Source organism: Tinamus guttatus, unplaced genomic scaffold (assembly GCF_059628265.1).
Source record: "Tinamus guttatus ecotype Peru unplaced genomic scaffold, ASM5962826v1 Tinamus_guttatus_pri_ptg000330l, whole genome shotgun sequence".
NCBI classification, from domain to species: Eukaryota; Metazoa; Chordata; class Aves; order Tinamiformes; family Tinamidae; genus Tinamus; species Tinamus guttatus.
Genome location: NW_028288864.1, coordinates 257,112 through 273,632, shown reverse-complemented (window position 1 = coordinate 273,632; position 16,521 = coordinate 257,112). Strand labels below are relative to the sequence as shown.

Below are 16,521 nucleotides of genomic sequence, written 5' to 3'. Positions count from 1 at the left end.
AGCCGATGGCCGAGGCGCGGAGCGGGGGCGGTGCCGCGGGCGGTGGCGGCGGGTTTGAAATGGCGGCGGCGCGCGGCGGCTGAGGGCGCCATGGCCACCAAGCGGCTCGCAAGGTGCGGCGGGGTCTGGGTCTGGGTCTGGGTCTGGGTCGCTCCCGGCCCGACGCCGCTGCTCTCCGCAGGCAGCTGGGCCTGGCGCGCAGCAGCGCGGGGCCGCGGGGCGCGCCCGGCCCGGCCGCGCGGCAGCCCTTCGCCTACGTGGCCGTCGTGGACCTGGAGGCGACGTGTTGGCGGGACGCGGGACGCCGCCCGCCCGAGACCAGTGAGTGCGCGGGGAGGCGGCGCGCGGGGAGGCGGCGGCCCCGGCCCCTCCGGCCTTGCTGCGCGCAGCCCGGGGCTGGTGTCTCCTCTCCCCCGTTTTCCCTCCGCCGCAGTTGAGTTCCCAGCGGTTCTGCTGAACACGGCGAGCGGAGAGGTCGAGGCCGAGTTCCACAGCTACGTGCAGCCGCAGGAGCACCCGCTGCTCTCCGCCTTCTGCACCGAGCTCACCGGCATCGCGCAGGTAGGGGCGCCCTGCCGCGGCGCTTGGGAGAGGCCCTCGCTTTCACTCAAATTAGCAGAAAAGTTTCCTGGATTACATGCAGGAAAACCATCATCCCAGACTGAGCGGTAGAAGTATCACTTTTTTGAAAGGTAAGCCTTGAGCTAGCTTCGGTGTGTACTAACATCTCTACATCTATTTCTTGCTCTGTTTTATAAAGAACCAAGTTGAAGAAGGAGTCCCTCTCCATATTTGCTTATCACAGTTTTTGAAATGGATTCAAAAGATACAAAAGGAGAAGAAAATTCTGTTCATTTCAGATATTCCAAATCATTCTATGTCGGAAACAAAACTCTGCACCTTTGTAACTTGGACAGGTAAATACAATTTCCTTTCTTTTACGTAGAGTAACCCACACAAAGAGTGAACATCTGGTGGTGCTAGTGAGCTGCTGCCTGGCTTCTGTTATGCATCCAAAATTCTGTATTAGGAACTAAGGATAGATTATGTTGGGATAAAACTAAAAATTTGAAAAATATTAAACTGACATAAGCCATACATCTTTGTTATCTGCAATACTTACCCCATTTTTTGCTTTGTATTTAGTGTGTCAACATGTTTATGGGCTTAGATGATTTAAGGAGGAGACTGTTAAGCTCTTTATCCATCCCAAGTTCATAAGATAAGGTACTTGCTTGTCTTGCTGTTTAATTGAAACAACCCTGGTGCTTTTTTTTGTGGGAACAAAATCCCTATGGATGTGCTACCTTGTAGTTCCTGCTCAGCAGCACGGGGTACTGTTCATATGGTCATGTTATGTCCCTTCATGAAGAGTTTTTTTTTAAGCCAGGCTTAGGTCAGATCTTCAGTGATGCTACTGGTTACCTGCCCAATTAAACAAATATTTTGTATTCTGAATATGCTGTTTTGTAAATGATTGCATTACTTTTTGCTGAAAAGTGTTCTTAGTAATCTCTACCTTCTTCAGATATAATAAATACCTCTTTGGTAATCATCAGAACTGGAAATTAAAGGTTTATTTGTATTTGTTCTTTTGTGCAGACTGGGACCTGGGTGTATGTTTGCACTATGAGTGTAAAAGGAAGCAGCTGCGAAAACCTGACATTTTAAATACCTGGATTGATCTCAAAGCAACATACAGAGTAAGAAAACCAGTACTGTGAAACACTTATACATATTAATGCCTTAAGGCTAACTGTATCTAAAGTTAGGAACCTGCCCTGTATATTTGAATGACCACTTGGCCACTTGTTTTCTTTCCATGCATTTTACTATCCCTCAGTGTCAAAATCCCTGCCCTAGAACTATGTAAATTTTAATACAAAGCTTAATTCTAAGAAAACAAATTTGTAAGTGGTGGTGTTTAATAAATGTCACTGCAGTAAGTGATAATCCTAGCAGGTTTTTCCCCACCTCCTTTTCCTTTTCTGAAACATCTTGCTCTGTTTGCTGCTTTAACTTCCTTGTTTTTCATGTTCTCATTGCCCTATTGCTGATCATTATCGATCAGGTAATCCTGATGGTTTTTAGAGAGTATTATGGTTCCAGCATGTGAACTGAGCTTTCACTAGTCAGCATATTCCAAACAGCATGAGTAATACTGAAGAAAATGAATATATATTTTACATGAATGGAAATGTATATTGAAAAAATGCATATGTATTATGCAGTCTTCAATTAACACTGCAACAAGCAGTTTTGAGAGGTATTTGGATCTTTAGAGTTGTAGCATAGGGGCTAACATAGGGGTTCCCATGTGCATTTGGGGGAAATACAGAAGAACCCTGGAGTCTTCCTGTCCACTGCCTCTTGGTGCTCCCACTCCTAACCTGGGCAGCAAAATTAGGACCCTGAAAAGAAACAGTGTAAATTCTCCCCTCTCTTGTGGTCCAACAAGATACCTGGTTGGAGTAACTGTTCCTTGTTTAAAAGGCACTTACCCCTGTGCCAAATGTATTGATGCCTTTGCTTTTGCAGTATGCAGCAGTTGCCGTAAGATAGCACAAAATAATATTGCCAAAATATTATTTATAGTTGTATTTTTCAAAGCTATTCAATTCAGTCTTTGATCAGTATAAACCATACATTTCTACTGAACTGTTCTAGAACCGATTAGTTTGAGACAAGCAGTCTTGTAGTTCTTTCCATTCTCATTTCTTACAGGGTAAGAACTTAACTTACCCCAACTGTAAAACAGGGACACTTGCACGCTGATTTTGAGACTTATTTCTGAGATGGTATTTCTGAAATGGCTTTTACCTCACTGTAAAGAAATGTTGTATTAATCACTTGCATTTTTTTTTCTTAGTTGTTCTATAATAGGAAGCCTAACGGGCTAAAAGGAGCTTTGCAGGATTTGGGGATAGCTTTTGTAGGACGGGAGCATTCTGGTAAGCATGATATGATGATGTCTTTTTTTTTTTGTGTGTGTGTATATATATGTGTGTGTGTGTATATATATATATAAGCTAAAAAGCTACTGTAACTTCAAGTTATACAACTTTCTGTTCAATAGCAAACATCTACACATAAAGGCTAGATACTTCAAAGATTAGAGTTTAACATCTCTTAAGTTTAGGTGTGTTTTGGGGGGTTTGTTTTCCTCCTGAAATCTGGCCTTGTACTGGTAAGTGTCTGTTGCATAAGACAGCCAAACACTGAATTACTAGGCTGCAGATGGAAAAAATATTAAGGAATGATAAGGAAATGGAGGAAGAATCAAGGAAACTTCATCTTACCTGACTGCTTTGGACAGCTTATTAATGTAAGAGAATATTAGCACTATATATGTTTGATTTAAGTGATACAACAGGAATTTTGGTAGTCGTGAATATACGTTAAACGTTGGTTAGGTGATCATTAGATGTTCAGCAAAGGGAATCTTACTTCACTGCCCTTTTTTGAACTGTTCTCTAGAAAACCTTGTGTCAGTTCTGTGAGCCCCTTTCATTTAAAAAGTCTGAGTTGTCTATTTCCACTAATAATAACTATCTCCAGTAGTAGTTTAAAAGGAAGAGTGAAGGTTATTAATATAAGCATTCCTTTCAAGGGCTGGATGATTCCCGGAATACTGCCCGCCTTGCTTGGAGGATGATTTGTGATGGATGTGTGCTGAAAGTTACTAAATCTTTGAATAAGGTTAGTAACTTTTTCGCATCTTCCCTTCTAACTGCTTCAGAGCCTGGCATGCAGTTGAAAGGTGAGCTACTCGGGTAAAGGAGCAAGCATCTTGACTATGAACTGAGCAGAACACCCTTGGGCTAATATGCTTATTAATTTAGTGCATTGTTATCTACTTTTGGGCATTTATTTCCCCAAATCTCCTAGGCACATCCAAAGGAGAACCTGATTTCCAGAGCACCGAGTATCAACTTCACTGACAAGCCTCCGCTGGGAAGTAATAGCAGACCTGGAACAGCCAGAGGTACAACTTGCAACATGAGCTCTCCAGCCGAGGAAAACCACAACAGCTGTACCAGAATTACGATAAATTCCAATGAAAAAACAGAAGAACGAAAGGAGAGAAGTACAATCACATCCTCTGCAGACATCCATGTTGTGCCTGGCACCAGCTCAAGGACTGACTTACGTGACCAAGCCCAAAGCTCTCTAACAGCACCTGCTGACCGGTTTCCCCTCCCTCTTGGAAAGCCGCAGCTCTCTTGCCGGGCGGCCGTTCGGAAAGGGTTCAACAACGGGCACGTGATGAGCACGGCCCAACAGAGCGTGCCAGGCTGTGGGGCAGGGCTAGTGCTCGTCTCTACCACCATCTCCTCGGTTAATGTCTCTGATGAGGATATTAGTACCAGTTCTGATTGTTTAGCTCTGCTGACTGACTGGGAAGATGTAGCTCTAATACCAGAATCACAGTGTCAGCAAAGTGCAGATTGTCTTCAATTTGAAGATGACTTAAGGACAGATCATTTAACAGCATCTGAAGAAACAACAATTTCTAAAGTGTCAGCTGTGATCAGCTCGGATCTTCAAAGTTTGGAGAAAACAGTGGTGCCTGTGGAACCTCAGAAGTCTATCATTTACAAAAGCCCTGATACTACTATTTATAATGTAGGAAGGGCCCAAAGGCAGCCTTCAAGTTTTTCTGCTTTTAAGTTACCCTCTGCAAAAGTAAATGCTACTTCATTGCAGTCGGCAGTAACTGGAAATGACTCCACTTCTTCAGAGGCTCCTAAAAGAAGGCCAATGAGTCCAAAGATGTTCCCACCAGCAAAAAAGCAGTCCTTTGCTATATATGAAGAGAAAAATGCATGTTTTAATCATTCCTTACCTTTAAGAAGTTTAAACTTGTCCAGAGTGTCTCCTGCCATTCTGAATTCCACAGTCAATTTGAATCAGTCTGTAAGAGCTGCAAAAAATAAAAAACCAACCCCTCCTCTTTGTAATTGTGGTCGAAGAGCTAAAAGACTATATGTGTCAAACAGTGGTCCAAATCATGGCAAAGCATTTTTCTGTTGTCCTGTTGGTAAGCACGAAGGCAAAAAGAAAGGCTGTGGATACTTCAAGTGGGAATATACATTTCTAAAAGAGAAGTCTTCTAATGTGCCTCCTGTGAACACAAATACTTTGACCTCTCTTGGGCTTTCTTCCACTACTTCAGGAAATTCTTCCAACAAGAAATATTTGCATCTTAGACCCTCTATGAGAACCTAAAGTGTGTGTGTGTGTGTATTTGGTAATCCAAATCTTATACGTGTTCTTGCTTAATAAAATCAGGATGGCCAAATGATCTTAGATATGTGTTCTGAGAATGGGACAAAAATGACGTGCTTGGCTCAAGTAGATAAAAGTGGAAATTGCTCAAGCATACAGAGTACACATATGCTATAAACTATCTCATTAATGAAGGGAGAGAATTGATCAAGCTGCAAGTGCTAAAATTAAAGTATGAACATCTGGTCTTAAATCTCTTATGTTTCTGCTTTATCATGTATTTTAAACTCTTTACTTGTCCAGTCTTTAAACATCACTGTAATGATTTTATTTATTTATATGTGTTTTTCTAAATGTGTTATTTTATTTATATCTGTTTTTCTAAATGTGTGTTGAGCTGTAACTTTTTAAAAATTATTTGTTAGTTGCTGTACTTTCAAAGTGATTCTTGAAATAACACAGCTCTCTTAAAATTTCCCTGTTTTATTAAAGTAACAATAAAGAAAAATGCCTAGAAGGGTTTACTAAACTTCTGTAACATTGACTAATTACAGTATTTTTGTCTGGGCTCGTTTCCCAGTTCATTTGTATCAGTTGGCCTGTTTTCTTGCTATGGGCTATTACTATAGGATGGGGGCCAGCCAAAGGCTGGGTCTCAGACAAGAATTTGCTAAACATAAGTGAAGGAGGCCATAATAAAATGTCTTTTTACATTACTGTCTAAATCAGAGCATCTTCTTTTATAAAAGATATTATAAAAAAGCAGCAAGTAATTTTAAGCTTTTTTCCATTCCTTCTGCCGCAGTTCATTTCTTCTGATCTTCCCACTAATAGTTTTTGGCAACTGTTGAACAAATTCCATCTATTGGAAAAGGGAGAAAATCAGAGGAAAAAAAAATACCATTTACTTTGGTTGACTCTTTCTTAACCTCATTAAGAATAGTTAATGCCAGCTCTCTTATGATGATGAATAATTTCTTAAGAGTTCTGTGCTCACCTTCCTAGGATACTTGTATGGAGCAGTAACTTTTCTAACATGGTCCTGTAGCTCATTCATCATTTTTTCTGGATCATGTGAAACATACTCAGGTGTTAAAACAACAAAGGCTTTCACTACCTTTAAAAAAAGGCAAAGGAGCAAGTGTTTAAATGCCAATGAAATAACATAGCACAACAGTAAGATATGAATTTAAATAAAACATTTTCTGACACACTGCAGAGTGTGTCAGACAGATAGTTTTCTTCAAGTACTTGTCTGGACTGTAAATATTTTAGTGACAAGGAAAGCTTCAGGTGGTACTTTTGTCTTAGTGGCTATGGGGCAAGCAGCTTGGATGGTCTGCTGCTCTCTAAAGTTTCCATGCAGTCTTACAGGGTGCAAATACTGATTTAAATTTAGTTTAAAAATGCAACCAAGGGCTAGACAAATCCCTTGGGAGCTGGGCTTTATTAGCTCAGCTGTGCACAAAGCTATATGTGAGGTGAGAAATGTTTTAACTTGTTTACCTCTCCTCTGATGGGGTCCGGGCTGCTGATGACTGCTGCTTCCACCACTGCAGGATGCTCTACTAGGGCACTTTCTACTTCAAATGGTCCAATGCGATAGCTTTAAAATGGAGAAAAGAGGGTCAATTTTGTCCGAAAACACAATGTCATGATACTGAATCACCAGTATTCTTCAAGTTTAATGAATTCTTGTTTACCAGTGTTAAATTACCCAGCAGAATTGATGACATCATCAGCTCTTCCAACAAACCAGAAGTATCCATCTTCATCCATGATCCCCCTGTCACCAGTCACGTAAAAATTTCCACGTATTGTTGCCTCAGTTTTTTCTGGCTCGTCCTAGGAAACATTAAATTGTATTCATGTATGAAACTGCTTAAAAATAAATGACAACTGTATTCTAGCATTTCAGTACTTAGGCCATAATACAATTGAATATTTGAAAATGTCAGCTGCTTAGACTGGCACACATAATCATGTCCATTAAATTCAAGCGAGTTGTAATACCAGATATTAATAATGGGAAATTGATAGTTAAATTTTAGTAAATTTACAAAATTTACTACAAAAATACTAATAAAAATCATTAATTGTGATAATTAAGTTTTACTGGTTGTGGCTTTAAGTTTTAATAAGAATGTTATGACTTACAGCTTTAGGAACCACTGAAAGCTGCAAGAAATATGCAAGCAAATGACATCCAGAATTTGCTTTTGGGTGATTAGCCCATCTGCTGTGCATGAAATACTTCAGAGGCAAATTCGTCCCTAATTCTGGGGAGGGTTTTGAATGGAGGGCTCCTACTTCTCTAGCCCTTAGGCTATGAAGTATCATGGGAGTAAGGGCTTATCATTATCGATCCTGACTTGCAGGGTAGGACAGTCGCTGTGTAAGTCAAATAATATCTGCAGGAATTAATGAAAACTCCTGCCTCCACCCTGCTTTTTTTTTTTTTTTTTTTTCCCAAGTCAGGAAGCAGAGTGTTTATGAATGACATGAGGTATCAGGTTCCTCATGACAGATACTTAACAGGGCCTATAATTGAACTGCAGGAGTGTTCTTACAGTATAGCAAGTGAAAAGGCAAAATGGTCTTGTAGGTTTTACTCTGATGGCAATATCCCCTTCTTTCCCAGGAGGCAGAATATTACTGGTTTCATCTATAATCTAAAAACAAACAAAATACCATTTTATTATTTTTGATCCAAGTGACAAAACATTAAATTAAGGCTATAAAATCTTGTGCTTATTTCAAATATTGAATTGAACTATTTTTCTTCTCTGAAAATCAATTTAGAGAAGCTGGGGAGGGGGACAGGGGAGCCTACACTGGCGACTGCTTTATAAGAATACTAATAATCCAATGTACTTTGCATCATGTCTTTTCTCAGAGGAATTCCAAACATTATGCAAACAGGAAATCAAGCATGTAAGATCCCTTCCCCGCTGCTCCCCCAGCCCACCACCCGAGAGGAAGATAAGAAATGCGGTGGGAAAACTTAACAGCAGAAAGACACTAAAATCCTACCAATATTACAACGTTATGTGGTGCCAGAATCAGCCTCTGCAGGTCTGTTCTCACCACAAAAAAAAAAAAAAAATTAGTCTCGCTCTTCCTGAACTAAGCATTTTATTTGCAGTCATTAGGCAAAGTTCTGACATCTAACTGTCAGTAGTGGTTGGGAGCTCTGTGATGCTGGTGAGGATGGTGTGACAGAGTAACCCAAGTGCTTATTTTGCATACTCAATTCAGGGCAGTAGCATATGTATATTTTTTTTTTCCATCCTTAAAAGATGATACAACTGCATTAGCACTTTCAGCCCTCTTCTAATAGTGAAACTTGTAATAGGCTCTAAAGTGAGTGTGAGAAAGAGAGACAGAGAAAGAGAAAAAGCTGTTTCTTCTCCATCGTTTCACCAGAGTACCATACCTTGACATCATACCCTGGGCATGGCTTTCCCATAGAGCCAGGCTTAATTTTCATTCCCTTAAAGTTTCCGCAGACCAGCACCTATAACAAGTGGTTTTTAAAAAGAATATGCTGTGATTTGTATATTGAGTCTTCAGTTTGTTTAAAATGCGCAACAAATAAATAAAGGTGGAATATGATCTCTATAAGAAATACAAATTAAGTCTTCATTATGATGACATAGCCCATGATTACTTCTAGAAATAAATGATGACTTTTCCAGGACTCCCCCAGTCTAAAACCTGTCTAGAAACCTCCAAACCCTAGAACCTTTTCATGGACTTTTGCCACTGTAGAATCTTTCCAGGACTCATCTAATCCAGAACCTTCCCAGGGAGCCCCCATGATTCTAAGCATGTGGACCTAGAATGGCTCTAGATGAGAGAGCCTAGAGCAGTTCTCGACTACCACCCTGAACCTACCTGGAAAAGGTCTAGGTGCTCTGACCCAAAACATTTCCAGGAATGCCTCAATTCAGAATCTTTCCAGGAATTCTGTCACTATAGAACTTTTAGGAATTCCCCAATCTGGAACTTTCACAGGACTCTCATGACCTAGAACAGTTCTAAACATGACTGAAAACGATTCTAGGTTGACTCTAGAACTGTTTGGGATCGCAGCCAGATCTAGAACTGTTCTAGGCTGAGACTAGAATGACTCTAGGCTTGCTGACAAAGAACAGTTCTTCAAGCACCTACCTAGAACCTTTCCAGGAATGCCCAGATATAAGAATCATGACCAAAGCTCCAAATAATGCTAACAAGAGCAATAAAGATAGGTCTTTAAAGCAAAATGTGTCATCCAGCAATGAGGAACATGCTTCTTTTGTGTTAGTTCCCAATCCAGAAGCCTGCTGGAATGAAAACCTGTCCTTGGATTTTAGTGTTAAACTGTTATAATTATTATATAACATAAAATCCACAGTTTTACTACTGTTTATTACTATGATTGACTTTTCCCCTATTATGACTGCATATAATCATTTTTAATCACATTTTTTTTTTTTCTGGCCAACTCTAATGCCATTTTTTGTTGTATCTATAAAGTGTCTGAACATACAGTTTCTGTCTGTCCATAGCCTTCATAAATATCCAGCCCAGTGTGTTCTTTCCATTCTCCCATCACTTCAGGGTTGATTGGCTCCCCAGCACTCACACAGTGCCGCAGGCTTCTGAATTTATAGCTTGGTGGAAAGAGAAAGCAAACAATCAGCAGAGTTGAATGGAAACAGTGGTCTATCAGCCATCTCCTTCATTATTGTATTCCTTTCTACATGAAAATAGAAATCTTCACTGAGTCCTATACATTCCATTTCAATTGTATGGAGTTAAACATAAACAAATCTGCAGATTTGTTATTTTTAATGACAAATTTTAATGATAAATTACATTTTAAAAATGTAAGAATTGATAACATTTCTAAATGGGATCTCAAACAAAATGATGAAAGTCACAGGAGAGTTGCTAAGCTGCACTGACACAAAGCATAGTCTTGGTGTTGGGGGGATGCAAGGTCAAAACAAAAGGAAGGAGAATCTAACTATAAAGTACTTTAGAAAATATGCTAATCATAGTATTGCATCATTATTATCCTATTATATCATCAGCTAAATCGCTTTTCAAAGTCTCATGCAAGTTTGCTATAATTTCTGAAATCTGTGATGGTGACACTGCTTCTAAATTTTTTCCTCCAGCTTTGTTCCTAATATGGAAGATTCAAGATGTTGAGAAATACCTGACTGGATTTGCCTTTATGCCATTGTAAATTTGAAGTAAAGTAAAGGTGAGAAGATCATTTGATCTTGTGGAGAGCAGCTCTGCGGAGAAAGACCTGGGTGTCATGGTGGACGACAAGTTGACCATGAGGCAGCAGTGTGCCCTCGTGGCCAAGAAGGCCAATGGGATCCTGGGCTGCATTAAGAAGAGCATCTCTAGCAGGTCGAGGGAGGTGATCCTGCCCCTCTACTCAGCCCTGGTGAGGCCGCATCTGGAGTATTGTGTCCAGTTCTGGGCTCCACAGTACAAGAGGGATGTGGAGCTGCTGGAGAGAGTCCAGCGCAGGGCCACAAGGATGATCAGGGGCCTGGAACATCTGCCCTATGAGGAGAGGCTGAGGGAGCTGGGCCTGTTCAGCCTGGAGAAGAGAAGGCTGAGAGGGGATCTAATCAGTGTATATAAATACCTCAAGGGAGGGAGTGCAGAGGACGGGGATGGTCTCTTTTCAGTGGTGGCCACTGATAGGACTAGAGGAAATGGCCGGAAACTGAAACATCAAAAATTCCATAGGAACTTAAGGAAAAATTTCTTAACAGTGAGGGTGACAGAGCACTGGAACAGGCTGCCCAGAGAGGTTGTGGAGTCTCCTTCTCTGGAGATCTTCAAAACCCGCTTGGATGCAGTCCTGTGCCACGTGCTTTAGGTGTCCCTGCGTATGCAGGGGGGTTGGACTAGATGATCTCTAGAGGTCCCTTCCAACCCTAAGCATTCTATGATTCTATGATTCTATGATTCTATGATTTGGTTGACTGTTTTGACCAAGCACACCAGCAAGGTAATTTTGTTTTGCTTACTTGGACAGTTTATGTTGCACAAACATTCGATAGGCAGTTGGAGCAGAACAGAAGACTGTTATGGGATATCTTGCCAGGCTCTAGAGAATTAGAATAAAAAAGTAGATGTGGTTACTGAAACATCTAAAGTCTCACCTACATCGCAAGAGATAATGTAACACTCTCTATATTCAGCTTATCAATACATGAACAAAATGTTAGTGTCCTAAAAGCAGTTAGCTTTGTAGTCACCATCACTAATACACTGCAGTTGCATTTAAATAGGTTCTTCTTCAAAACATAATCTACATCTTTTTGCAGATAGTTCAACACACCAAAGCTTTGTCCTCTGGAAGGCTTTGCATTCTCCCTTGCAGAATTTCTTCATAATTCCAGTTTAAGTAAAAAACAAAGGAAATCATAAGGCTACTTTTTAAGATGTTGTATAGGAATCTGAATTATAAAGTTTTTCAACATATCCTAATGTTAGCTAACATCTTTCACCAAAAAGTAACAGGGGTATGATAACGAAGTGTTTTATGTAAAATGAACTGTGATCTTTTTAACAGAGTTGCATGCAGAGGACATACTAGGGTATAATACTGGTACCATTTGTTAAAGAAATGTAGCCTTGCTGCCTCTTACTCCTTAACATAGAGTTGTACAGTACATGCAAACGAAATTCCCTATTATCTGCAATTGTCACTCATTTTAATAAAGCCAAAGCAGTCCACAAACTCCTGTCCCATTTCTTGCATGCTTCACTTTTAGACCAAGTAATGCTTGCACGTTTGGGTAGAGCACAGAATGAAACCTTCTGGATGTTAAAGAAACTCCTATTTTCAGCTTGTATTTACAGCCTTTGCTGCTGAAATACCAGTTGGCTACTTCCTGGTGAAGGCTACAGCTGTGCAGCGTCCTGCCCCTGCATAGCTCTGGGGGAAGGGAAAATCTAGGGAAAACCAGTCAGAGAAAACCATGCGGGTGCTGGGCTCTCCCTGCTTACCTCCAAGACAAGGCTTGGGCTGAAGCTTGGCATCCTATGGGCAAACACACATGCCCCTTGAATCCATGGGGAAAAAATGCTGCTCCAAGCTGACTTTGCCCAGCCTGTGTCTGATGTATTCCACAGTATATCTGAGGAAGTCAAGTCCAGCCAGTACCTGGATAACACAGTGAGAGCGTCCACAGTCTCTATTCGGCAGGAAGAGGGCAAATATTAAAATATCAACAACAGATATGCCACTGAAGCAAATCCACCACTGTTTTTCTTGGCTATTTACGATAAGCAAATTACTGAATTCCTGAGCAGGAATGAGTCACAGTGCAGTGAAGATTTCACCAAGAGAGACTGATGCTGCATTTTTCTGTTATACTGATGGACAAGCTAATACCACCTCAAAACAGGATGCTGAATAAATATGTATGAGATGATTGCTGGAGGTTTATTTAAGTAATTTCTTTAAGAACAAAGCTTTTTTTGTTTGTTTACTTAGTTTGGTCTCTTCTGATTTGTTACTCTGACAACTCAAATGACATGCATTGCTGCACTAATTTTCTAAACATCATAGTTTTACAAACTTAAAGATCCCATGAACCCATGTTGCATGAATTCAGTGTGCATGAAGTGTACATGAATTCAGAAGCATAAGAACTATGTGGGGTTTTTTTCCCTTTTTATGGTATACATTTCATAAATCTGTTCTTTGCTGATATCCAATAAATGGGCAATCCGTTAACTAGACACTATGAAAGATTTAGAAAAAGTCAAAGAAAATGTTAAAAATCAGTTAACAACACTGTTTGACGGTCAAGTGATATAACGTATTAACCTTAAACTCTGCCTTGTTGCACAGGAAAAGGCTTGGTGAGATTTAACAGAACTTTTTTTTTTTTTTTTGGTAATAGTGAAACAAAGAGCTTCTGGTAAAATCTTCTGTTTTCCTTCTTTTTGCCATTTGACTTGCTACAGTGATTTTTGCCATTTGACTTGCTACAGTGATTTAAAATAATATTCATACCTTCCACTGAATGTGAGGCCAATGCCATAGCTGCTGTGGGAGTGTTCAGTCATTTTTGGAGACCCTGTAGTTCCACTGGTAAAATAGATGGCCATTGGTTCTTGGTGCTTTGTGGGCAGGCAGCGATGATCAGAAGAAGCATGTCTTTAAAATATGCAAAATGATGAATAAAAAGTGATTTGAAAAGGTCAATTATAAATTATTGAAAATGTTTAACTAAAATAATTTCTGCAGCAATCAAAAGTGTCAGAAATATTGATATTTTCCCATTGTACAGTCCTAAAAGAATGAAAATATTTCAACACATGCCAACATTTTCTGTTCACAATGAATCATTGTGCTTGTTTCTCATTCTTTCTGCGGCACTTTCACAGTAGTGGTTACTCACTTCAGGAGCTCTTTAAGGTTCAGCCATCCTTCTCTGTGGCCCTTTGACACGAGCAGCTTGAATTTCAGAGACTGGCATTCAGGTCCAACTGAATCTACAGCTGGTGCCACAGAATCATCAGTGATGATACACTTTGCCTTTGATTTCTGTAGTCGATGGAGAATGTCCTTTGCTGTCAGCTGCTGCGTGCCAGGAATCAGGACAGTTCCTAAAGGGGAATACTCTCAATATTTAAGAACAATCCTTGTACCTATAAATGGCCTTCTTACCTTCTTACAAATAAGCTTACCATGTGCTTATTAGTGGGACAGGTCTGTGTTAAAAGAAGGATTTGGCAGTATACTTTTCTTTGTTTTTTCTGGATTAAAAAACTCTGTGAGTATCAATGCAAGTTAGAAAAATATTAGGCTTAACATGGAACAGCAAAAGAAATCAACAGAAGGACGTTCCCTGGGCCAAAAGCATTTCTCCTGGACATGCCATTTCTCTGGAATTCTCTTCTTCACTAATACAGACGTACCTGTCCTCACAGGATATGCTGCAAGTTGGAGAGGCACGGAGACATCCTGGGCTGTATATACTGAGAAGTCAAGTATTTAACATAGCCCACAGGGGAACAGGTGGAATACTTGGGCAAGTATGTGCTAATTTCATTGCAAGGTAGTAAGAGGGTGCATTAGTGCTGGAAGGAGGGGAATGACAGAGGCACACAGATTCCCAGAATTTTCTGAACACCTAGAGCATGCTCAAAAAAACCCTAAAAGTACCACAAAGGCAAAACTTGCCATGAAAGTCATCCTTGACCTGCATGTCAGCGATGTTCATCCCCATTAGCATGTTTCTAGTTTTGAGTATATTAAATAGCAATGATTGATTTATGTGACAGTATCTTATCTGTAAATCACTTCTAGGCTTTTACTAACCTGTTCGCATGCAAGCCACGTTCACCAGCCACCACTCCGGGACCCTGGGCAGAATCAGGATAACTCTGTCTCCCCGTCGCAGGCCACAGGCATCCGACAATATGTTAGCCACTTTCCTGGACAGGACTCCGAGCTCTTCAAAGCTCCACCTCACTTCTTCTCCGTCACCATTTACCCACCACAACGCAGGGTTTTTAGGCCTTTTTCCCTCCTATAGGACAACGAGGTAGAGTGCAAATACTTCATTTAAAAAACATGTCACCTTTGGCTTAAACCTGAAGAGAAACACATTCATCATTTACTGAATGGTGAATAAACCTGGGGATGCAAGTGGAATTTGCCTCTGATTCAAAATAAGGTTAAAAAAAATTCTCTTTCAGAAAGAATAGCCCATAAGTTCAATTTTAGAAATATAAATCTACATTCCCTTCCTGAGCTCATTGCATTAGACCCTGAAGAGGCTGTACAGTAAACAGCTCTGAGAAAGAAAAATCCTTCTGGTTCAGACAGAGCCAGTGAAGCAGCTGATGAATGTAGGTCCCTCTGAGTTGCGGCTCAGTTTCCTCACAGCTCATTTCCAGCTTCATTGGGAACTTGGTCTAACTGGTGCTTCTAAAATTAAAAGAACGATTTAAGACCATAGGCCCACACAATGTGACCTCGATGAGTGGCTCACCTAAATGTGAGCATGTGTGCATTAAAATGCTTGTGTACAATGTGTTCTGATAGGGGGCAAATGAATTTACCTTGTGTCAGAGGGATTTTATCCCTGATTTCTTCCTGATGGCAATTTGGACATAAATGAGTTTACCTCCTCGTCATGAGAAATCTGCAAAACCAGGCACTCATCTATAGGGACCACATTTACATAGTAACAAGGGTAAAAGACTTCATGGTTTTTCTATATTCCTTTTCTTTGCATGTACCTCATGTCTATTTTGTGGGGGGGGGTCACAGTCTTCCAGATTCGTATGTTCAAAGCCCTCATGCAAAGACTTCATTTTTGGGTTAGAAGGGTGAGGTCTCACATTGCACCATAGTATTCATTTTCCAGGTACAGTGAGATACAGGGAAGCCACATGATTGCCCAGCGTAGGCAGCAAGTGCAACTCAAGACTGATGGGTGAACTGGTGTCAGATTTAGAGTGGTCTAGTCCATGGACTCACTCACTATACACATATTTATTTACAGGCTCACTGGAATTACTGAATAAAGAAAGAATTAACAATTTGACACATGAACAGAGCAGGCATGTAGCACATGATAACATCAAGCTCAGCTCGCATAAGCAGATCATAACAACTCTGGTGTCTTGCTTATTAGATTGCTCCTGATATACCCAGCATGAAGTATGTTAGCACTATAGAAGACAAATATTTATTACCTTTTCCATTTCAGTCCATCTGTCTAGCACATCACTGGCAAAGTTGAAATACTCTGGCACCTCTGATCTATACTGTTGTCTTACGGCTTCATAATTCTTAGAGCTCTGAGAGTTGCAAACTGGATAGCCCTGGCTAGAACGGTGGAGAGATCTTCTCAGGGAAGCCCGCAGGGATAGAGCACTTGGGACCTTCAGCAGAAAATGCAGAGCAGCAGGAACCATAATGGTCTCTTCCAAGGTTGTTATTGTCACGGATGAGTGAGGAATGATGCACTTCACTTATAAGAGAGAAGCAATGATATATTTTACTGAGGTAAGACAATGATTTAACAGAGCTCAATCATAAATAAAACAATGATTTAGCAAGGGTCAATGGCAGGGCTCACTCATTTACTGTGTGGAAGACAGGGACAGATGAAAGAGTCAAGGAGACCCTCCCGCTGAGTCATGAAGTTCAGAAGGAATCCAATCTTAGTCCCATTCTTGGACAACAGTTTATGTCTAAAGAATTACTTAGCAAAGTTTGCAAAGAAGACCCTCCCATAGAATCAT

At 40.5% G+C, this 16,521-nt stretch overlaps 2 protein-coding genes across 3 annotated transcripts; one reads left to right on the top strand and one right to left on the bottom strand.

Moving 5' to 3' along the window:
• The first annotated feature begins 90 nt into the window (after nt 1-90).
• On the top strand, nt 91-5,389 carry ERI2 (ERI1 exoribonuclease family member 2). The gene is made up of 8 exons (XM_088529406.1): nt 91-113; nt 182-321; nt 434-561; nt 761-917; nt 1,603-1,703; nt 2,870-2,951; nt 3,611-3,699; nt 3,889-5,389. The coding sequence occupies exons 1-8, from the start codon at nt 91-93 to the stop codon at nt 5,227-5,229; spliced, it is 2,061 nt and encodes a 686-aa protein (XP_088385532.1). The 3' UTR covers nt 5,230-5,389.
• Nucleotides 5,390-5,962: 573 nt separating this feature from the next.
• Nucleotides 5,963-16,320, bottom strand: LOC104570979 (acyl-coenzyme A synthetase ACSM3, mitochondrial). Of its 2 annotated transcripts, XM_010218043.2 has the most exons (13): nt 15,970-16,320; nt 14,585-14,795; nt 13,662-13,869; nt 13,274-13,417; nt 12,259-12,415; nt 11,274-11,353; nt 9,764-9,887; nt 8,666-8,746; nt 7,800-7,901; nt 6,947-7,074; nt 6,736-6,835; nt 6,227-6,346; nt 5,963-6,091 (listed from the first exon to the last, which is right to left on the bottom strand). In XM_010218043.2, exons 1-13 carry the CDS (start codon nt 16,189-16,191, stop codon nt 6,005-6,007), a joined length of 1,764 nt encoding a protein of 587 aa, XP_010216345.2. In that variant the 5' UTR covers nt 16,192-16,320; the 3' UTR covers nt 5,963-6,004. The 2 variants fall into 2 exon arrangements, with proteins under 2 accessions (XP_010216345.2, XP_088385535.1); XM_088529409.1 differs by lacking the exons at nt 5,963-6,091; nt 6,227-6,346 and having other exon boundaries at nt 6,769-6,835; nt 6,933-7,074.
• Nucleotides 16,321-16,521: the final 201 nt, after the last annotated feature.